Consider the following 21924-nt stretch of genomic DNA (forward strand, 5'->3'; position numbering starts at 1 on the left):
AGGTGTAGGTGCTTGTCTTTATTCCTAAAGGACTTCCTCGCAATTTACACATTTCTTTTAAAAATGCTATTTGGTGAGCAGCTACACAGCGTGGCAATAGATTTCTCTTGGGATAAACTTGTTATTCATTCACTTCATGTAAAATGTTTATAAAGGAATAATTCGTAGCCTAACACTGACTTTACTATAAAAGGTCTATTTTTACACTGAATAAATTTTGAGGATTTTGCTGTTTATTTGTTTTGGGGTTTACAATAATTGTGATTTCTCTTTGAGTTTCAAAAGAACACAGACTACACAAAGTTCAATGCTGCCACCTAGTGCTGTACAGCAAAACGTGGACTAGCTTAAATATAAAATTATATTCTTGAAAAGTTACAGAAGTTCAGTTGTTTGCAGCTATACAAATATACATGTCTACAGTTGTGTGAGGTGAATAGCTATTTGGAGTGTTCCCTGAGTGTTTCAGCTAGGTTTTCATCATCTACCTTAGGAGCTGAGGCACTTGAGTCACATAAAGCTACACCAAAGCAAGGTTTAGAATTGGGAACTAAACCCCCTTGAATCAATAAAATGAAAATTATTTACTGAAAGGAGCCAGGATCACAGCATAGATCATTTCTTAACGTTTCTGGCCAAACCCTGGCTGGAGGGGAGGCAGGAAACAGCAAAACCAGGCTCACACTGCAAGCCCTGCATGGGCACTCTCACCTGTCCCCTCTAGATTCATAAACAGCAGCATCTTGCCTAGGAGCTTCCCTTTGGGCATACCACCTCTGCTCCACTGCACCAGCCACAGATACCTGCTTTGCTTTCACCAGCAGTTGCTTTCCCACCTCCCGCACTCTGCGTGCTACCGAGCACCCATGCTTTGTCCTGCTCTCAGACTGTGGGCACCCTGTTCTGGGCTTTTCAGGGACCTTGTCTTTGTCAGGAATCAGACCCGGGTTGTGCTGACAGCAAATAAATCTTCCAGGAGCAGTCTAGCCTCAAGACTGACATTTTCTTTCAGTCAAAATAAAGATTACCTTAGTTAGAAATATTACCATTCTGCTTTTCTTTCTCTCCCAAGGTCCCAAGCAACTCGTTTCCGTTGGCACCAGCCTGCTCCTTTTGATAAGCAGCAAACGTGGGCAATCGATAACGTCTACATTGGGGACGGCTGCATAGACATGTGCAGCGGCCATGGGAAGTGCACACAAGACAACTGTGTGTAAGTGCAGTTGGTTCCCTGTCCTGCCCAGTGCCATAGCCTTTCACTCCTCCTCTGGCACTTTAACAAACCCGTGTGAAAGACTTTGATACAGTTTTTAAAAGGAAGGTGGATTTTGCTGTTAAAACTGAGCAGGGCACTGGCACCACGTGGGAATGGAAGGGTGGGTGTGGGGGCTGCCTCTGCCAGACCTCTGCCTGTTCACACAGCGTGCACGATGCTGCTGGCCCTTTCCTCAGTGGCCTCTGCTGTTGCCTATGCTGCAGCTTGGCTCCCCTCCCACCAGGTCGGCAGAAAGGACCCTGAGTTTGCACACCCCTCTAGGCACATACAGTCCTGGAGCTTCCCAAAAGATGTCATCGTTCATTCCCAAGGGGTTTCATGCTGTGTTCCTGTGCCCTCATCCTGGTGCTGGGTGCAGAGGACCTGGGCTGGAGGGGGGACACATTCTCTAAGCAGAAGGATATCCACCTCAGGGCTGGTGTTGACTTCATGCTCCATGGTAGGGTTTGCCGGCGGAGGCAGACTGGCTTGATCCTCAAACTGTATAACAGCCCACATAGAGCCCTGCAAGGCTAACAAACAACCAGATCTCCCCTGATTCGTCTGTCTGGCAACAGAGAAATATCTTCCAGATGGATGTATTGGTTTTTTCCAGCCACAAATGGCAACAGAAATGGGAGAATGGTTGTATAGTTGTGCTGTGGCTATGTTTGTTAGAAATACATTCTGCTGCAGAACAGACATATTATTGTGTTGTCCTCTATCCTGACAGCACTGAAGTACCAAGGCACAATCTCCCTGGTGAAATCTGCATAGTAGCAGAGCACGTTTCCATGCTGTTATCCAACTTTTGACATGTTCTAAGAAGGCTTTTCAGATTAGAAATAAAAAAGGGTGACTATATAAAGAAACAACAGGAAAGTACCCATTGACTGACATTTTACAGAAACTTACTTAAAATTTAACATTAACAGGACATTCTCAGGCTTCGCACATTCTCTTATGTTTATCTATCCAAATACAATGGATTGTGCTCATTTTCTGTGTGCTGGAGTGTAGTCTGTATTAGCAGCTTGAATGATACATAATACTAGCCTTCCTAAAGTCATTTTTGTTTCATACTAACTCCAAAAGTGACAGATGTTTGAAACCCCCATGCACCAGTTGTGCGCTGGCGAACGATGCAGACAGCCTCGACGCGGAATGAGATGGCACCTTAATGGGGAATAACATGGCACCGATTGCACCTCCGTGCTGAGCCTTTGCCAGTTGAACTGTGTGTTTGTTTTCCTCTGCAGCTGCGATGAGCACTGGGGTGGGCTGTACTGTGACGAGCCAGAGACCCCGCTGCCAACACAACTGAAAGATAACTTCAATCGCTCGCCATCAAACCAGAACTGGCTGACGGTGAACGGGGGCAAACTGAGCACCGTCTGCGGGGCGGTGGCCTCTGGCATGGCCCTTCACTTCAGCGGGGTGGGTGTTCAGATCACTCCATTTGACAGTACAAATGGGACTGATTTACAAAGTTAAACAGTAGCAAGGTGTTAAAAAAATATCAGCATAACGTATTAAACATATTCCATATAAAAAAACCCTTATATGCTTTGCCTAGCTGAAGGTCAAAGTCAGACACGTCCTACAGACCAGGGCCAGCTAGAAACACTCCAGGAAAGCAGATACCATGCTCCAGCCTATGCTGCAGCCAGGAAAATGAGATACAGTGTGTGTGCCTCCTAAAAGGAGCCATGGAGGGGCATTTGGAGGTGGAGCTGATAGATTAAAGCACAGTCCAAGTGTGTAGACATTCAGTTCCACTCACTCGTAACAGCCACCTTAGAGCCTCCAGAGACCGGAGTTTGGTGCAGCTTCTAATCAGACCACGAAAGTAAATTAATAACTAGGTATTTGCATGTGTATAAGTTGCACTTGGTCCTTGAAAACACATCCCTGTGTAGCTTCATCCTTCAGATTTCTGTCAGAGTAAGCTCACAGTAAAATTACCTGGTTTAGCTCATACGTAGGTGTATAACCCAGACTGCTGCTGAATTAGTTTGCTTACAAATAACCTCAAGATTATGAAGATTACAAAATAGTATTTTTGAAACATGTAAGGCTTATGCGTGTAGATCTCCTCCATACAAATTTATAACTAGGTTCAAAGTGACACAAGCTTTCTAAATTAAACTAACACAAGTCCTTCTAGTGGGACTAGGTGGGCACCACTAGCTAATATGTGAAATATATAAGGGATTATGGGAAAACACACATTTTAAAATTGCCGTGCCATTTGATGGTGGCATAAACTGAGCCATTAGCATGTAATCAGTGATTCATTAATTCTGCCTGGAAAAACCTTGTGTTTTACACTGTAGGCATGGATTTTTGTAACTCTTGTATTCAGAGGAAAGGTGAATACAGTTCTTGATACTGACTGTTGCAAAGCTGCAGGTACAAGTAGCAACATGTATAAATACACAAGAGGAATTTTTAAGATGGAACGTAACTGAAATTATGTCCTCAGGGAAGAACATTTATTGGACTGTGTAGCTTTACCTTTGTTATAATTAGCGTAATTTTGTACAATTTGAAGGTTTCACAGCATGAAGTTACATTAATAGTGACTGCATAGCCTAATACTTTTTATGTTCGTAAGTTTTGCCAGCTAACATATTTTTTCATCGCTTTTCAGAGCTGCAGCCGTATGTTAGTTACAGTGGACTTGAACCTCACCAGTGCAGAATTCATCCAGTTTTATTTCATGTATGGGTGCCTGATAACTCCTAATAACCGCAACCAAGGAGTGCTGCTGGAGTATTCTGTGAATGGTGGAATCAGCTGGAGCCTCTTAATGGAAATATTCTATGATCAATTCAGCAAGCCCGGGTTTGTAGATACCTTCTTCTGCCTATATAATTTCCTGTACTAAAGTAAGGTGGTCTTGAATGTTTTTTAAGAACCTGTGGGATGTCTTACTGCTGTGGTTTGGATGCCAGGTCTTTAAGAGTTCAGCCCGCCCAGTCCTGCAAGCATTTATGAATGTCCACGCACGTGCTTGAACATCATCGTTTGCGCAGCTGCTAAGTCAGAAATACAAGGGTAGTAAGGAGTCTGTAGCAGTCTGGTAGATTTGTAAGGAAGATAAATTAATAGCTACTGTAATTATGTCTATCTTCTTCTTTAAGATACTTCCATTTGCAATCTAGTTTCTCACTGACAAGAGCAGAAAGTCATTGCTTGAACTAGCTAGAAAATGGTGTGTAGAGGAGAAACTGATTTTCTGCAGAAATCCATCAAAAGGATGGATACACTATTTTCAGATATTTGTGAGATTTAAGTCATGCATAGGTATGGGTGGACCTTGTCTTCACTGAGTAATTCAAGGGACTCATGGAAAATGGGGCTGGGAGGGGCTCATTATTTGTTATTTCATTTGAACACATCAAGATATCACTAGTGCTTTAATTGGACAAGAGATTTAAGTATACTGTCATTTACTGTTGTAATGGAAATAAGAAGATTGTACTGGAATATTGCTATCTGCTGAATGGCTCCATAGTAATCTTAATTTTGCTTCAACATTCTCCTTCTTAACACTTCCCTTAATTAGGACCTTGTGGTCAGACCCTGCTAGTGTAGACCATTGCATTGGTCCCATGAGCATAGTTGGAGCACCTGGGGTTGCTCAAACCATGCCACAGTTTGACTGCAGGCCCTTTCCACCTCAGTCTGAGCCTCTGTCTCAGGGATGACACTGGGAGTGATCAGGAAGGTTTTTGTTTCAGCAATCTCCCATAAGGAAACATAGGCTAGATCACCTGGCCTTTTCCTTCTTTCCCAACTTCCACATACCCTAGGAAACAACGGGAGTAGGCCTGGTCAAAGCACCTGGCACAGAGCATTGGGAAGTGTTCTCCTCCTGTAGCTTTTCTACAACTAATTTCCACTTTTTATTACAGCTTTGTGAACATCCTCCTTCCCTACGATGCCAAAAGCATTGGGACACGTTTCCGCTGGTGGCAGCCTAAACACGATGGCCTGGACCAGAACGACTGGGCTATCGACAACGTGTTGATCTCCGGCTCAGCTGACCAGAGGACGGTGATGCTTGACACCTTCAGCAGCGCTCCCCTGCCGCAGCACGAGCGCTCCCCTGCCGACGCAGGGCCCACCGGGAGGATCGCCTTCGACATGGTCATGGAAGACAAAACTACGGGTAAAGGTTTCACGTGGATCTGAAATAAAAAGAAGTCAGTGTAGCGATTTCCACGTCTTGCTGAGCCTCTGAATCTTTGTCTCACTGTGGCGGATATCACAGACAGTCTCCTTGCTATAGGGGTCTTGTCTTTTAGTTTTAGTCCACAAAATGTGAAATGATGTAATGTAACTTTTCTTTTTTTACTGCATGAATTTACGTAAAAGATTAATTTCTCTCCAAAGAAAGCAGAAAAGGATTAAAAAGTGCCAGGTTATTCTAAGCAGATTTCTTAACCTGAGTATCTGTTTCCTATTTCCTAACTTTTTAAAACATTATTTAGGGAAATGAAGTTATATTTTACAACTGAATTTTGTAGAGGATGTATTTCTGGATGTTTACAAGGCTTAACAGCTAACGGTGCTGGGGTGCCCTTTGTGCAGACATGCAGGCAACACCCATTAAAAAGTTATCCCATAATGTCCAGTGCAACAGAAGTTTATGTTTTGAGTAGGTCTCAGATCCTTACTTCTTGAACATTAAAAAACAATGCTATAGTGCTTATGTAAGAGTGTAGTAAGAAGTGCTTTGAGCAATAAATGTGATAAAGGTAATAAATATTTACATGGGAAAGATGAGGTACTGACATTCTCAGAAGCAATACTAAATAATTCTCACATAGCCTGAAAAACAAAGCCATGAATCATCTTTAGTGGTTAACACTATTCCCTGTTTTCTTTATTTATATTGTCATTGTATATTACTGTCATTGTATATTAATGACATTTGTTTTCAAGTGAACGAACACTGGTTATTCCATGACGATTGCTCGATTGAGAGGTTTTGTGATTCTCCTGATGGTGTCATGATCTGCGGGAGCCATGACGGCAGAGAGGTCTACGCAGTCACCCACGACCTGACTCCTACAGAAGGCTGGATTATGCAGTTCAAGGTAAAATCTCTGTCTGCAGTATAATTATCCAAACCCACATTTTGCTCCAGGTCTAAGTAGATTTTTCAGGAGGTAGGATGATGTATAGGCCTACGCTTGAGCCATTCCCTGCGGGGAGAAGTGTTATTATTAAGGCCACTCTCATTTTTCTCACCTACTCTGTGCTGGTCAGCTTTAATACCGCAGGCTATTATCAGGGGTGACACACTCTTGTCTTCCAGCACAGCATTTGTATGGACATCATGTAATAAGGATATTACACATATACAAGATGCCAGTTTCATTACAGCTGCTTGGTGAGGGAAAAGCAGCTCCAAAGTAGTCCACACCGCTCCTACGTTGTCATGCATTCACATCAAACCTGCACCCAAGCTGCCCTTCATACACCCCTTTACCTAAATTAAAGAAATAACCCAGCAATATATGGAAGTTGTAAGAGCCGTTTGCACTTCTGTCCCATAAAGACAGTCTGCCTAACATAACCAAACTGGGTGGCCTCCCCTGAAATCCTAAAATCTTAGGTTGTATGGGAGGGGAGATTAACTTTATTAGTTATGGAGTACTGGGGTATATGGCACAAGTGTCAAGACCTAGAAATGCAGAAAGGTGAGCTTACTAGAAGAAAATGAATCTCAGAATATGGTGCCTGTTCTCAGTCTTGGAAATGTTGATGAGATCTGCAGATGACTGGTACCATACAAGCACCATTACTGCCGTCGTTTCAAGCAAAATTCTCCATTCAGTTTTCAGGTTCAAACATTTTTTTTAAATTCCAACAGCCACCACAAGTAATTCTAATTTGCTTATGTTCTCGTCTTTATTAGGTTTCTGTTGGATGTAAAACCTCAGAAAAACTTGCACAAAATCAGGTCCATGTGCAGTATTCCACTGACTTTGGTGTTAGCTGGAGTTACTTAGTACCTCAGTGCTTACCAGCTGATCCAAAATGTTCTGGGAGTGTTTCACAGCCCTCTGTCTTCTTTCCCACAAAAGGATGGAAAAGAGTAACTTACGCACTGCCTGAAAACCTTGTGGGCAAGTAAGTATGAATTCGCTACTCACTTTGTCTTGGATTCAGTACCTTCTGAAAAACACAACGGGATCATCTGCCCATTTATTATCTTTCAAGGAAAGCGCAGACTAGCAGTGTTCACATTCATTATGTATGCTGCATAATTTTATTTCCTGTCAATCAAGATTGACCATGACTCTTGGTCTGAACAACCAGCAAAGTTATCCTTGCTTCTCTGCAGTTTGCGCTGGCAGAGCATGTTCTGCTCTCTTCCGACAGCTGCCATCAATTAGAGAGCAGATTTATGACCTTACTGAGTGGAGAACTTGCCCTTATTGTCTGCAGTAGTCTGCACATATGCAAACCATTTGTCTTTTTCTGCAAAGCTGAAGTCTCTTATATTCTTTGAGTAATCTGCTCAAGAAGTATAAACAAAATTAAAATTCTCTTGCAAGAAGCCAGAAAAGCTTTTTCCAGCTTCAGCATTGTCTGGAATCCATCCATATATTGTAGATAGTACACGTGTGAAGAAGAAGATATGGATATGTATTTAATCAATTTCAACAGATGCTACCAGATACTACTTGTGGAAGCTTAGAATCATAGAGTCACAGACTGGTTTGGGTTGGAAGGGACCTTAAAGATCATCTCGTTCCAACCCCCCTGCCATGGGCAGGGACACCTTCCACTAGACCAGGTTGCTCAAAGCCTCATCCAGCCTGGCCTTGAACACTTCCAGGGATGGGGCATCCACAGCTTCTCTGGGCAACCTGTTCCAGTGCCTCACCCCCCTCTCCATAAAGAACTTCTTCCTGATATCTAATCTAAACCTCCCCACTTTCAATTTAAACCCGTTACCCCTTGTCCTGTCACTACAGGCCCTTGTACAAAGTCCCCCCCAGCTTCCTTGTAGCCCCTTCAGGTACTGGAAGGCTGCAATAAGGTCTCCCCGGAGCCTTCTCTTCTCCAGGCTGAACAAGCCCAACTCTCTCAGCCTGTCCCCATAGCAGAGGTGCTCCAGCCCTCTGAGCATCTTCGTGGCCTCCTCTCGTCGATATCCTTCTGATGCTGAGGGCTCCACAGCTGGACGCAGTACTCCAAGTGGGGTCTCACAAGAGCAGAGTAGAGGGGGAGAATCACCTCCCTCGACCTGCTGGCCACAGCTTGGGGGATAGTACAGACAGCAGTATATTGTGTTTCACCCACCTGTTTTCAATTGAGCATAGTTGTTTTATACATATGTCTGTTTTTCTTCATTCCTTTACATCTAGTCCTGTCAGGTTCCGGTTCTACCAGAAGTACTCAGATATGCAGTGGGCCATCGATAATTTCTATCTGGGGCCTGGTTGTCTGGAAAACTGTAGAGGTCATGGAGACTGCCTGAATGAACAATGCATCTGTGATCCTGGGTATTCGGGTCCAAACTGCTATCTCACCCAAACACTGAAGGTAATTTTATTGCATGTTTTAAAGAGTGAATTTTGCCATGTGTTTGGCTGAGAAAGAGGGAGGAGAGATCAATCCCACTGGAAAGTTAGCTTTGATTCCTGTCAACCTGAAGATACTCAAACCCATTTTCATCCCTTTCATCATTTTTTAACAAAACTATTACTGCAGTATCCAAGAACGGGTTTGTTCCTTTGCAAATAACTACCTGAAAAAGCTGTGATGAAGTTCACTGTTCATCCTTAGACCACCATTGTATGATCTAAGTCATCCTTGCACATATGATTGTATTTGATCAAGACCTGAAGAAAGATGGTCTTTGCCATGAGAAAAAGCTTACTGAAGTAGGGAATACAAGAAAATGACATAAAATTACGTAAAATTGACTCACCTAACTGTTCTTAGTGTTACTGTATAACAAGCGAGTGAAATCTAGTTAGATATTGTGAATCTAAAAGTGAAAACATTTTTAAAACAACATATTTAGAAAAGCATATGTAATTAGTTTTTAGTTTAAAATGCAGTTTACCATCTCTTTTTTTTCTGCATCAGATAAGAACAGAATAAGTATGTGCTCCACAGAAACAACAGGTTAAGCAGCATTCTGTGTGAAGAGAATGCCTGTCTAAAGAGAACTATTAACCTCTTAGTTATCATGTCATTTGAATTACTACAACCATCTGGTTTTCATATGAAATACTAATTACATGAACAAATATCATTATCTGTTTTCAATTTTAATTAGTAATGTATTCTTCACATTAAGGAGATCTGGGATAAAATCCTAGGAATTTTAGGGGAGCTTTACTCCTGTCTCTTTAAGGCCAGGATTTCACTCATGGCATTGTTTTTGCTGCACACCTGGAGGTAAGTGGAAAGCAGAGATACGTTCTAGATGGTTTTCACTGCAAATATTTGTGCAGGCAATTACATAAATACATATTCACTACAATAAACTTAACATTTCATTGCAATACTGGTTTTGCTGGGGAAAGAAGTATAGAACAGCAATTTCTCCTATACATACAAGATATGTACTGGAGTGGTCTTAAATATCCAGTTTTGAATTAGACCCATTGTGGTGTGTTGACCCTGGCTGGAGGCCAGGTGCCCAACCAAAGTTGCTCTGTCACTGCCCTCCTCAGCTGGGCAGGGGGGAGGAAATGTAGTGGAAAGCTCATGGATTGAGATAAGGACAGGGAGATCACCCAGCAATTACTGTCATGGGCAAAACAGACATGACTTAGGGAAAATTTAATTTAATTTATTACCAATCAAATCAGAGTAGGAGAGTGAGAAATAAAACCAAATCTTAAAAACACTTTCCCCCATTCCTCCCTTCTTCCTGGGCTCAGCTTTGCTCCTGATTTCACTGCCTCCTCCCCCTGAGCGTCACAGGGGGACAGGGAATGGGGGTTGTGGTCAGATTAATATTTCTAATCATAATTCTGTCATTCAGAAATATATCAGGTCACCATTATCTGCTGCCACACAGGTGTAAATTGTACATATTTCACATAAACTTCATGAAAAATGAAGTTAGGGGAAGGTCATTCTGCTGTGTGGAACTGTGACATTACACTCGATGTACGATGTGAACTCATAACAAATAATGAGGTTTTTTGTGGTGGGTGGACCACGGGGTCACAGCCTCCTTCGGGCATCCCCCTGCTCTGGCGTGGGGTCCTCCCCAGGCTGCAGGGGGGTCTTTGCTCCCCCATGACCCTCCCTGGCTGCAGGGCACAGCCGGCCTCACCATGGGCTGCACCACGGGCTGCTGGGGAATCTCTGCTCCGGGGCCTGGAGCACCTCCTCCCCCTCCTCTCCACTGACCTGGGTGTCTGCAGGGTTGTTGCTCTCACGTATTCTCACTCCTCTCTCCAGCTGCAATTGCACAGGGGTTTTTTTCCCCCTTCTTAAAAACATTATCCCAGAGGCACTACCACAATGGCTGATGGGCTCGGCCTTGGCCACCAGCTCTTGGAGCTGGCTGGCATCGGGCCTGTCAGACATGGGGGCAGTATCCAGCAGCTTCTCACAGCAGCCACCTATGTAGCTCCCCTGCTACCAAAACCTTGCCACACAAACCCAATACACATATTGGTTTGCACATGAACATTCTAGTGTACTGGATTACCTCCCAAGTATGTTAAAATCTGCCCTAACATATTTTCACATTTAGCTAATTCAGCTCAAGTGGCTAAATGTTCAGCCAAAAGTGATTAAGTTCAGTCACCCTGAAAAAAATTTTTGCAGTGTTCATGACTCCTTCAAACATGTTTAGGTCAGTTCCAGCTATGGTCATCAGAACGGCTTAAGATAATAATTACCTGTGCTTTATGTTAACACCTTACTTCCAGACTTACCTGAAAGAGCGCTTTGACAACGAAGAAGTCAAACCAGATTTATGGATGTCGTTAGAAGGTGGAAATACCTGCACCGAGTGTGGGATTCTCGCAGAAGACACAACTCTCTATTTTGGAGGTCCGACTGTGAGGCAGGCTGTCACTCAAGACCTGGACCTGCGGGGGGCAAAGTAGGTCATGTTTCCATGTCATTTTAGTGGGGAACTCCGTTAAGCGCTGACAAAGCAGCAGGTTACAGCTCGTAGCTCAGGGAATTGTTAGGCCATAGCACTATTTTGGATAGATACTAATGGGCTTATGATTCTCAAGGCACTGGTGCTTTCAGATGAGTCACAGAGAGCAAGGCTCACCCTGGCTCAGTGGAAAGGGGACTGCTTTGTCCAGGTGAACAGCAGGTCCCCTTCCCCAGGAATGTCCTGGAGTCAGCAGTGCCTGTCCCGCGAAGAGTCCAGACACCACAGTCTCCTGGGCATCACTGTCTCTCCTCCTGGAGGCACCAGCTGTGTCTCCCACTGATTTCAGAACATAACCTCTCCTGGTTGTCCTCACTTGGGTGCCTGTACCAGACCCACTCACATGCTGTAGAAAAGGATGACAGCTGGAGAGCAATGGGATTATATCAGTTTAGACAAGTTAAGGACGTGATGTAGAAGACACCATTAGCATCATTTCCCTTGACTGTATGGCTTTAATGAAGCCACACACTCTCACTTCTGTAATTCAGCAAGAACTCGCTGAACCACACAACCTTTCAGGAAGGAAGGGGCCTCGGGGAGTCTCTAGTCAAACCCCATGCTCACAGCCAGGTCAGCGCTGAATTCGGACCAGGTTGCTCAGAGCTTTGTGCTGTTGGGTCTTGGAAAAACCTCCAAGGACAGAGATTCCACAGTCTCTCTGGACAGCTTGTTCCAGTGCCGAGTTACACTCACGGTGATTTTTTTTTGACTTGTTATATCCAGTTGGAACCTCCCTTTTTTTGATGTATGGCTACTGTCTCCCAGTCCCAGTCTCCAGGCTGAGCCAGCCTTGGTCCCTCGGTCTCTGCTCACAGGGCATGTGCTCCAGCTGCAACCGTTTTAGGGGCCTTCACTGACCTTGCCTCAGTTTGTCAACTTCTTTTATGTCCTTCATTGACAGAAAGGCACCTTGTTAACTCACATTGAGCTCCCTTTCCACCAGGACTCCCAGGGAACTGTTAGCAAAGCAGCTCCCAGCCAGTCAGTCCCAGCTGGTACCATTGCAAGGGGTTAGTCCCTCCCAGGGGCAGGACTTTGCTGAATTTCATGAGGTTCCCATACAAATTACTAGGCAAAGGTTTAGGTAACTTTTACCTCTACCTCAATGTTAATTGCTTTAAAATGCTGTCATTTTTAATGTTTCCAGCATGTCTGCTAACAGAAAGCAAACTTCTCCATTTGTACAGATCTTTTAACAGATGTAAACTTAGACATTTACTTATAGGTTTCTACAGTACTGGGGGAGAATTGGAAGTGAAAACAACATGACAACATGCCACAGACCAACTTGCAGAAAGGAGGGAGTGCTGCTAGACTATTCCATTGATGGAGGCAAGTATATCCTGTAATTTCAGATAAGCTAGAACCTTGTTCTGTATCCAAGCATCATGAATATCTGAGAATTTATCAGAGAGATCAAATTTAATCAGATAATTTTTAATTGTAAAGTCATTTTTGTCCTTGTATTTTCCCCATCGAAAATTTCCATCTGTTGCTCAGGACTCTTCTGTAATACTCCTGCCTGAGTTCAGTAATCAATGGCTTCCAGCCAATTTGATTCTTTTATGTGATTACAAGATTACTCTTGCAATGACTAACAGTTGCCAACTGCCCTTAGGAATTAAGGTTTATCTATCAGAAGAACAAAGCTATTATTATTTATTTTCTGTTATCTTCCTTTAATCTTTTAGAAGGTTCTACCATACGCTTGTTTTTATTACTAAACCTGCATCTTTTCATTCTAGGCATATCCTGGACTTTGCTTCACGAGATGGATTACCAAAAATACATCTCAGTCAGGCATGACTACATCCTCCTCCCCGAACACGCTCTGACCAACACAACCCGCTTGCGCTGGTGGCAGCCTTTTACCATCAGCAACGGGATCGTGGTTTCAGGCCCCGACCGGGCACAGTGGGCGCTGGATAACATCCTCATCGGAGGAGCCGAGATCAACCCCAGCCAGCTGGTAGATACGTTTGATGATGGTAAGACAGGCTGTGAGAGCTAATCTGTTGTCTGGCATTATCTTATCTAAGATAAGCCCTGTGAGCTGGCAAGCACACTTTTTCTCTTTGTTAACTTTGCCAGTTTCTCATTTTGTAGACTAATGCTGTTTATATAGTATTCTTCATGCCACTAGTAGGGGTGTGTAAATATAGATATGCATGTATATATGCATGTGTGTGTGTATATATGTATATACCCATAAGAAAGGCAAAAGTTTTTATTTCTGTCCAACTTATTTAATTTAAATTCCTGGTAATAAAGTTTTATTTAATCGCATTTTTTTAAAAGTACTATTATTCAAACACTTTAATTACCTCTCTGGAGCTGATGTTTTTATTATGTCTGTTAGTAGCTTGCTGTGCGGCATGACAGATAGCATAGATTTAGTGTTTATATCACTAAAGTACTCTATCTAGTGATTCTGTGGATTCATTATTAAGCCTCAGTGTTTACCGAGACAATGCAGTAATTGTATTTAACGCTTCTTAACAGAAGGCACCTCTCATGAAGAAAATTGGAGTTTTTACCCTAATGCAGTCAGGACTGCAGGGTTTTGTGGAAATCCATCATTCCATCTCTACTGGCCAAATAAGAAAAAGGACAAAACACACAACATCCTGTCCTCCAGGGAGCTCATTATACAGCCAGGATACATGATGCAGTTTAAAGTAAGAAATGTTCTCTCTCTCTCTCTCCAAAGTAAAGTATGCAAGGAAAAATCATCTAATGTGTCTCCAGAAATAATAATTCTTCCAACTAGGATGCCCAATTTGATGAATAATTCATAGTTAGTTTTTACTAGAATTTAAAGGAAATTCTGAAGTGTAGGTAATGGGAATCAGAAAGGTTGCATGAACGTTAAATGTCAAATCATTCTGACTGTCTCTATGCTTTAGGGGTTACTGAAAGGGATTGGAAATCTAGTGCGTTTTTCCTGAAATTACTGGATCATCAGATACAATAGGAATTAGTTTCTAATGTGAGAATACACAGCGTGCAGAATATGCCATTTCCCCCTAACTCGTGAATAAGCAGAAAAGGCAAAGTAGAGACAAGCTGGAGAAAAGTGGCGTATGGAAAATGCAAAGTTCTCAAGTAGAAGTACCCTTTCTACTTACTTGTGTCATGGCAAATAACCTAAATAATCAGAGAAACATTTCTGAATCTTTTACTTTTTTTTAAGGTAGAATTCTGCCCAGGGCCAAAGGCCATATGTAGCTGTTGTCCAGAAATTGTCTAGGCCCTTCCCCAGGCACTATGTCTCAAATAAGCCAGGAATGAATATGAAAGCAGGGCTATCAAAATACTCATCCATCTTCTGATGTTGCTTTTTTCTTGCTCTTTCGTTTGACATGAATTCCAGAATTTTCCATCTTCCACTAATCATTATTTTCATCTTTTCTCAGCATCACTGACTATTTTATATTGACTAACATAATCCCTAAAACACTGCTTCCCCCACTCACACAGCATGCCACCTTCAATAAAATGATATAAAAGAGGAGTCCAGTATGGTCTTTACCCCTAAAAGCCAAGACACCCCCAAGCTGCTTATTTTACCGAGCCTATCATCTTATTCCTCTGTTTTAAGGCCAAAATTATGATAACCCATCAGCATTTAATAGTTCATATTACTGAATTCTCATTGCAGAGCTGCTGTCTCTTGACTCTCTCCTTCTTTTTATTCACCAGTCACAGCAGAGATTTTATTTCTAAACTACAAACTCAGCTCTAGTGCATGTCTGCCATTTGGTACTGAAGCTCTTAAAATTTAGCTTTTTGTTATCTATTCAGTACTATGAGTACTGTAATCTTTCCACTCTAATATGACACAAATACGTTTACTGTTTTAAATATTCAGCATAATTCTATTCTAAAATTGGATTGACTTGAAGTTTATATCCACATGTTCTACATTATGAATTATAAATTTCATAAGTAATTAGTATATAGTTAGGTACTCATAGAATCATAGAATGGTTTGGGTTGGAAGGGACCTTAAAGACCATCCAGTTCCAACCCCCCTGCCATGGGCAGGGACACCTTGCACTAGACCAGGTTGCTCAAATCCTCAACCAACCTGGCCTTGAAGACATCCAGGGATGGGGCATCCACAACATCTCTGGGCAACCTGTTCCAGTGCCTCACCAGCCTCTCCGTGAAGAACTTCCTCCTGATATCTAATCTAAACTTCCCCACTTTCAATTTAAACCCGTTACCCCTTGTCCTGTTACTACAGACCCTTGTAAAAAGTCCCCCTCAGCTTTCTTGTAGGCCCCTTCAGGTACTGGAAGGTGCAATAACGTCTCCCTGGATCCTTCTCTTCTCCAGGCTGAACAAGCCCAATTCTCTCAGCCTGTCCCCATAGCAGAGGTGCTCCAGCCCTCTGAGCATCTTTGTGGCCTCCTCTGGACTCACTGCAACCAGTCTATATCCTATTGAGGGCTCCACTTCACTTTCTGAAAGTCCAAGGAGCTAACACATCTTTGTGTTTCAGAAACAATGTTTGTTTAGATATTTAATTTGAACTTTAGGAATGTAGTGTTAAGATTCTGTTTGAAAATAACAGCAATGAAGTAAAATTCATTAAGTAAAAACAGTATCTGAAGTACTGCATCTTTTGTTTTCCATACACTTTTGATGGATTTTGTTCACGATCTAAGTTGGCAATCTCTTTTATTCACACTGTAAAGAAAAAAAAAAGAGGAGAACAAGACTTCACTATATATCACATTAAATGTCTACCTGACTTGTTACAGCAGCCAATTTTATTTGTGCTATAGATTGTGGTTGGCTGTGAAGCAACTTCTTGTGGTGATCTCCACTCTGTGATGCTGGAGTATACGAAGGATGCCAGGTAAATGACAGCAGAATACACAGACCTAAAAAAAAAATAGTATGATGCAAAAACCTAGAAAGCTTTTTATTTATTAAAGCAATTATTTTGCTATTCCTCTTGCAACAGGATCTGAACAAAGCCTGTGTGCAAGTACTGGGATTTGTCTACATAACTCCTGTAAATTCTCTTTATAATTTATCCCAGACGTTGACAGATTCATGGCATTGAGCTTGCAGTTACGCTTATGAGCATGCTTCTGTTAAAAATGTGCTTACAGAAAACCACATTCACAGGAAACTGTTGTTTTAGTATATACAAGACTATATGTTTAGGGCCAAGCTGTAATGAAGTGGGAGTTAGTAATTCCAAACTGGTTTTTAACTAGCAAACAATTAATAACACTGTCTCCTGTGCTGTAGTATACTAGCGCGTGCATTATCATTTGTAAGTACAAAGGTATATTCTGTGCTCAAATGACTGCATGTGAGCATGGAGCAAATGCTTTTGGGACTCTTCGGAACACCGCAAGAGAGAGACTAAGGAACAGACTCCTAAATAAATCCTTCTGTCATGCCAGCCCAGAACAGCTCTGGGTTATACCACCTCCAAGGGTTTCACAGTAATCAGACCTGGTGCTGTAAAGTCTTCCCTTCAGCCTCACCTCCTGTCTATTGGCAGCTATACAGCATGGAAACTATGGCTGACAGTCTCTTGGGTTTTTTTACTGAGATAGGCAGTGCCATGACCCTTAGAAATTACCTGTTTCCCTTTCAGTATTCCTTCAGTTGTTCTAAAACAATTTTTTTTGTTTCCTCCAGGACAGACTCATGGCAGCTGGTCCAGACACACTGTCTTCCTTCCTCATCTAATAGCATTGGCTGCTCCCCATTTCAATTCCACGAAGCTACCATCTATAACTCTGTCAACAGCTCCATGTGGAGAAGAGTAACTATCCAGCTGCCTGATCATGTCTCATCCAGGTAGGTTACTGAAAGGTCAGCTCACTGAGGACCTATAAAATGTCATCTGTCTCGCTGGCACTGTTTACTTGGAACAACTGGTGAATTAAAAATGCTTCTTTATTGCTGGATTTAGATCTGATACATAATTCATGTTTTTTCAGGAAGCTTTTTGTTAAGAGAAGTGGCTATTGCCAATGAGGTAGCAGCCACCCATTCAGGGTGGGCCATTCCAGTTACTGAAGTCACAGCCCCTTCATACGACATTTTTCATTACATCTGCTGCTGGTGTGTTTGAACGGCAGATGTGTTTAATGCTGGACATCGTAATAACAGTGTTTGGATTTTGATATTTGCAGTGCAACGCAGTTCAGGTGGATTCAGAAAGGAGAAGAACTAGAGAAACAAAGCTGGGCAATTGACCACGTGTACATTGGGGAAGCGTGCCCTAAGCTCTGCAGTGGCCACGGATATTGCACCACTGGAGCCATTTGCATTTGTGACGAAGGATATCAAGGTTTCTTTTCTTCAATTTCTTTATTATCCATCTGCTACAGTCTAATCTAGCTCAGAATTAAACAAAAAGACAGAGTGCTGTATCATGTCTAAATTCATCACTGGAATGTCTGAGTAAGAAATTCTAAATCAATAATTTGACAGCTGCAAATAACAGCTCTACCCTCCCTTTACTCGTTCTGGATTGAGTCGGTAGTCTCTCCCGTCTGGCATTGTATGTAAAGCCCATTCAGTCCTCGTTGAAGGCAGAGCATGGCTACCTGCTTACCCAGAAATGGCTTTCACCCCTGTACTCCTTTCAGGGGTGCACCCACTCCCAGGGGAAGTGTATGTGGGCATCCAGATGTTGGTGACTGGCACCTGTAAGGGGCTCGGTTCTGTGCCCCATCAGGACTGAGTGTTCTGCTCTAATCCCTCAATGCAGCCAAACACATGCCTAATGATACCTGAGTGCCCTCATTACATGCTAAGTGCTTTGTGGGAGTGGAGAGAGTGTTTAATGTCTTCCCAGGAGAAAGTCCCATAACTTTACAAGATCGGCTCCCTTCCCTGTTTTAGATGCATTTCCCTTCATCTTGCAATTTGAGGTTTCTCATATTGTCATCAATGCAAAATAGGAGAAACTTGAAGTTATACTGATGAAAAAATAAGACCCTCAGCCTCAGTTTTCTAAAAACAGATGCTGTATGGCAATGTACACATTATTAATGGATCTGCTGAAATATATTCAGCCTGTAGTCACACTGCATATTGGGCCACAACCTTGAATGGAATTACAATGAACTGTAACTCAATTTGCTCAAGCCTTTTGATTTTTGTGTGTTTTATAACTTCAGTGTGTCATTCCTAGGTGATGACTGCTCTGGTTTTAGCCATGACCTCCCCAGTTATATTAAAGATAATTTTGAATCTGAAAGAGTCACTGAAATAAACTGGGAAACCATTCAGGGGGGAGTGATAGGGAATGGATGCGGACAGCTGGCACCCTACGCCCATGGAGATTCGCTCTATTTTAATGGATGTCAAATACGACAAGCTGTGACAAAGCCTCTGGATCTCACCCGGGCAAGGTAATACTTTGAGCCTAAAATGCTCTTTTAGCATCTCATGAGAAAGTAAACTCTTCCTATGTACGTGCAGCCATGTGGGCCAGTGCTGATGAGGACAGGCTGCCCTGGCTCTACCGTGCAGTCAGATGTGGCTGGCAGATAAACATTAGGGTTGCCAAAATGCTTTGCAACTTCCACTTGGGAGATGGAGAGTGAGGAGGAAGCGATGTCGGATGAAAAGGTCAGATGTTTTCGTCATGCCCAACAGAGCACTGTCTAGCAAGCCAGCACTGACAATGAAGCGGTTGGCAACAACTGGACACCAGGCTGCCTGGACCAGTGCCTGATCTGATTACACAAACCCCGTGTTTGTATGTGCCTCCACGATGGTTATGCCTAAAGACACCATTAGTAATTAGAGACTCATTTTCCCGCTTCAGCCGTCAAATAGAATTATATTCACCTGGCAATGAACAGGAGTATCTTTTTCATCTCTTGAGGCTCTTTGGCCATGGAAAAACTAAGGCAACCATCCTGTGCTGGCTCTTAACAGAGTGACAGCTTTCTGGACCGATTGACTAGAGCTCAGTTGTCTAGAGCAAGATTAGAAAGAGGATGAATCGGCAAATGGGCCAGATATAAATCAAACTCTTCCTTCTTATTTGAACACTCAGGTAGACTATGAGAAAACCGGTAGGCACTTTATTATATGCAACCTTTATTTGCCCTTTTTTAGCTTTTCATACACTCATTTGCATGTTTATCCTTTTTATGTATCTCAGTTTTGTGCAGATACCTTGTAAAATTGTATCTATTGCCTCCAACTATATGGCAATATGTTATACACAGCCAGCTATTATTTTGAAAGGGCAGCTGTGTTTTAGAGATGTGAAAACAGTTTATTTTGCATCTTAAAAGTAATGAAACTTGAGGATGCTCGAAGTTTTAATAAAGTAACTGCAATAAACCTGGAAATGCTATTGTTCCTGCTTGAATACTTTTTGAATATTGAATATACCTTTTCTCCCTGTGTTTTACAGCAAAATCATGTTTGTTTTGCAAATTGGAAGTATTTCACAAACGGACAGTTGCAATACCAATCTGAGTGATCCTAACACTGTAGACAAGGCAGTGCTCCTCCAATACAGTGTAAATAATGGAATTACATGGCAAGTAATTGCACAGCATCAGCCAAAGGACTTTATACAAGCCCAAAGAGTGTCTTATAACGTTCCCCTGTGAGTACCCAGTCACATTTCATTACCTGTAAGTGCACAAGATATATTTCTGCTAAGAAAGAATCTACCTTTGCATCACTGTGAAAGGAAAAAGGTTGGTGAGAGCGTAAACAAAGAAGAAAACTGGAGGGGAAGGCTGATTAAGAAATTCCAGCCTAATGTTTATCAAATTTGAAAGAAAAACAGAATACTTGGTTGAAAAATGGGGGGGTTATCCTTCTTACCTGTGTGCATTTTCACCATTAAATGTTTTGCATATGCAGTGTCTTAATGTTCAGGGATATAGAAATCGCGCTTTGAATTTGCTCTCGGTTCCTGTTGGGGGGTAGGTAGAGGTGTGCAAAACACCCATAGTCTGGAGCTCTCACAGGCTCTTTCTTTTGTGACAACAGGGAGGCACGAATGAAAGGAGTCTTACTGCGCTGGTGGCAGCCCCGTCACAATGGAACAGGTCATGATCAGTGGGCTTTGGACCACGTAGAAGTCGTCCTGTGAGTATCAGCTTCACCTCATCCCACCCCATCTCAGAAAGCACTGAAATTCCTCCAGCATGGCACGAGTGTTAAGCTCAGTAAGAACAGTTGTGGCCCAGGGAAACCTTTGAGTACCAGTCTTTGTTAATGCTCTGCCCTGACTGCAGCCGTCAGCAGTTAAGACGGTCACGAAGTAAGTGGCACAGCAGGGGTATGTGTTGTGCATCGTGGAAAAACGCAGGAGGGAAAGCGGGGCTTTATCACCACCGAGTGTTGGTGAGTTCCTGTAATGCAGCAATGACTACCAAATATATAGTGCTGGGATATAAGAAAGGAAATTTTTGTTCAACACTGCTGCCATGTAAGGCTGATTCATATCCTTTGGAAGATACAAAAGTCTCTGCTGTATTGCTCTTTGCACAAAGTAATGTTGTTGTGCCTCTGAAAAATTTGCTTTAGCAACTAATGCCTTATTCATTTCCTTTTTTTAGTAAGAAGGATACTGTTCAGAAACAGGGTTCACTATATCAGGTTCCTATGGTCCGAGCTCTATATTCATCCCCTTGTCAAGATTTTACCAAGTAAAGTGTCTGCACCCTCCTGATTCTCCCATTCTTGAGCTGGGTTTCGCTGGCAGCTAACCCGTTTTTCCTGTGTTACGTCATGAAGAGATGACCTGCTTTTTCTCTTAACAATTTAGTTCCGGTAGAGGTGAAATGCTAGTGGCTTCACGGGCGGGAACTCATCGCTGACACTGGTTGGCAGAGAGAGGCATGCCTGCTCCATAGATAGGTTCAAACGTTCCTTTTATTGAACAATTTAAAAACCAGCAATGAAGAAATTAGGCTTGGATAACCTCCAGACTGTGTAATTATAACTATGAGGTTTCTGAATTAGCAGAGACGCTGCAAGTAATGTTTTGTAATGATAGCAAAGTGAATTATCTGACTGCTAGTTAGCCCTGTTCTTTCCACCGAGAAGCACCAGCTTGCATGGCACTCATATCAGCCCCGAACAAATTGGTCCCAACACTGAGTAACTGTACGCGCTCTGCTGCTTTTACACACCTTGCTGGGCTCTGCTTCCATAACATTAAGCTTAAAGCTTGAAGGAACAGGGGGATGGATATGATCCCTGGCTTAGTTAATCAATGGCTGTACAATTTGGCATCAGGAAAGACATGAAAGAGTATGAACCTGCAGGAGGCTCACAGTGTTTAGGAAACCATGGAAAAGGGTACTGGTTGTTCTGAAATATTCCTATGTCTTTCCACCATGTGGTTAAAAAAAAAAAAAAAATCGTGGAAAAAAAAGAGCATAACACTATCCATCCATTTGAGCACCGAATTAGGGAGTATAAGTAGGAATAGGACAGATCTTTTAAAAGTGATTCTTAGGCTGAATTCAGGAGAACTTCC

General features: G+C 42.5%; 1 protein-coding gene across 1 annotated transcript in view; it reads left to right on the top strand.

The window, feature by feature from the left end:
- The window catches only part of RELN (reelin), a gene marked incomplete at its 5' end in the record, with an annotated part of 58389 nt that overhangs the window by 26442 nt on the left and 10023 nt on the right, over window positions 1-21924 (top strand). The window contains 17 exons of the mRNA XM_010148999.1: window positions 1073-1213; window positions 2515-2692; window positions 3909-4102; window positions 5176-5432; window positions 6209-6363; window positions 7188-7402; window positions 8647-8824; window positions 11182-11357; window positions 12649-12755; window positions 13169-13411; window positions 13926-14101; window positions 16217-16290; window positions 17091-17252; window positions 17591-17748; window positions 18598-18817; window positions 19837-20034; window positions 20427-20525. Coding sequence (XP_010147301.1) covers window positions 1073-1213; window positions 2515-2692; window positions 3909-4102; window positions 5176-5432; window positions 6209-6363; window positions 7188-7402; window positions 8647-8824; window positions 11182-11357; window positions 12649-12755; window positions 13169-13411; window positions 13926-14101; window positions 16217-16290; window positions 17091-17252; window positions 17591-17748; window positions 18598-18817; window positions 19837-20034; window positions 20427-20525 — 2931 coding nt within the window. The remainder of the gene's footprint in view (window positions 1-1072; window positions 1214-2514; window positions 2693-3908; window positions 4103-5175; window positions 5433-6208; window positions 6364-7187; window positions 7403-8646; window positions 8825-11181; window positions 11358-12648; window positions 12756-13168; window positions 13412-13925; window positions 14102-16216; window positions 16291-17090; window positions 17253-17590; window positions 17749-18597; window positions 18818-19836; window positions 20035-20426; window positions 20526-21924) is intronic.

This window comes from Eurypyga helias, unplaced genomic scaffold (genome assembly GCF_000690775.1).
Source record: "Eurypyga helias isolate BGI_N326 unplaced genomic scaffold, ASM69077v1 scaffold23353, whole genome shotgun sequence".
NCBI classification, from domain to species: Eukaryota; Metazoa; Chordata; class Aves; order Eurypygiformes; family Eurypygidae; genus Eurypyga; species Eurypyga helias.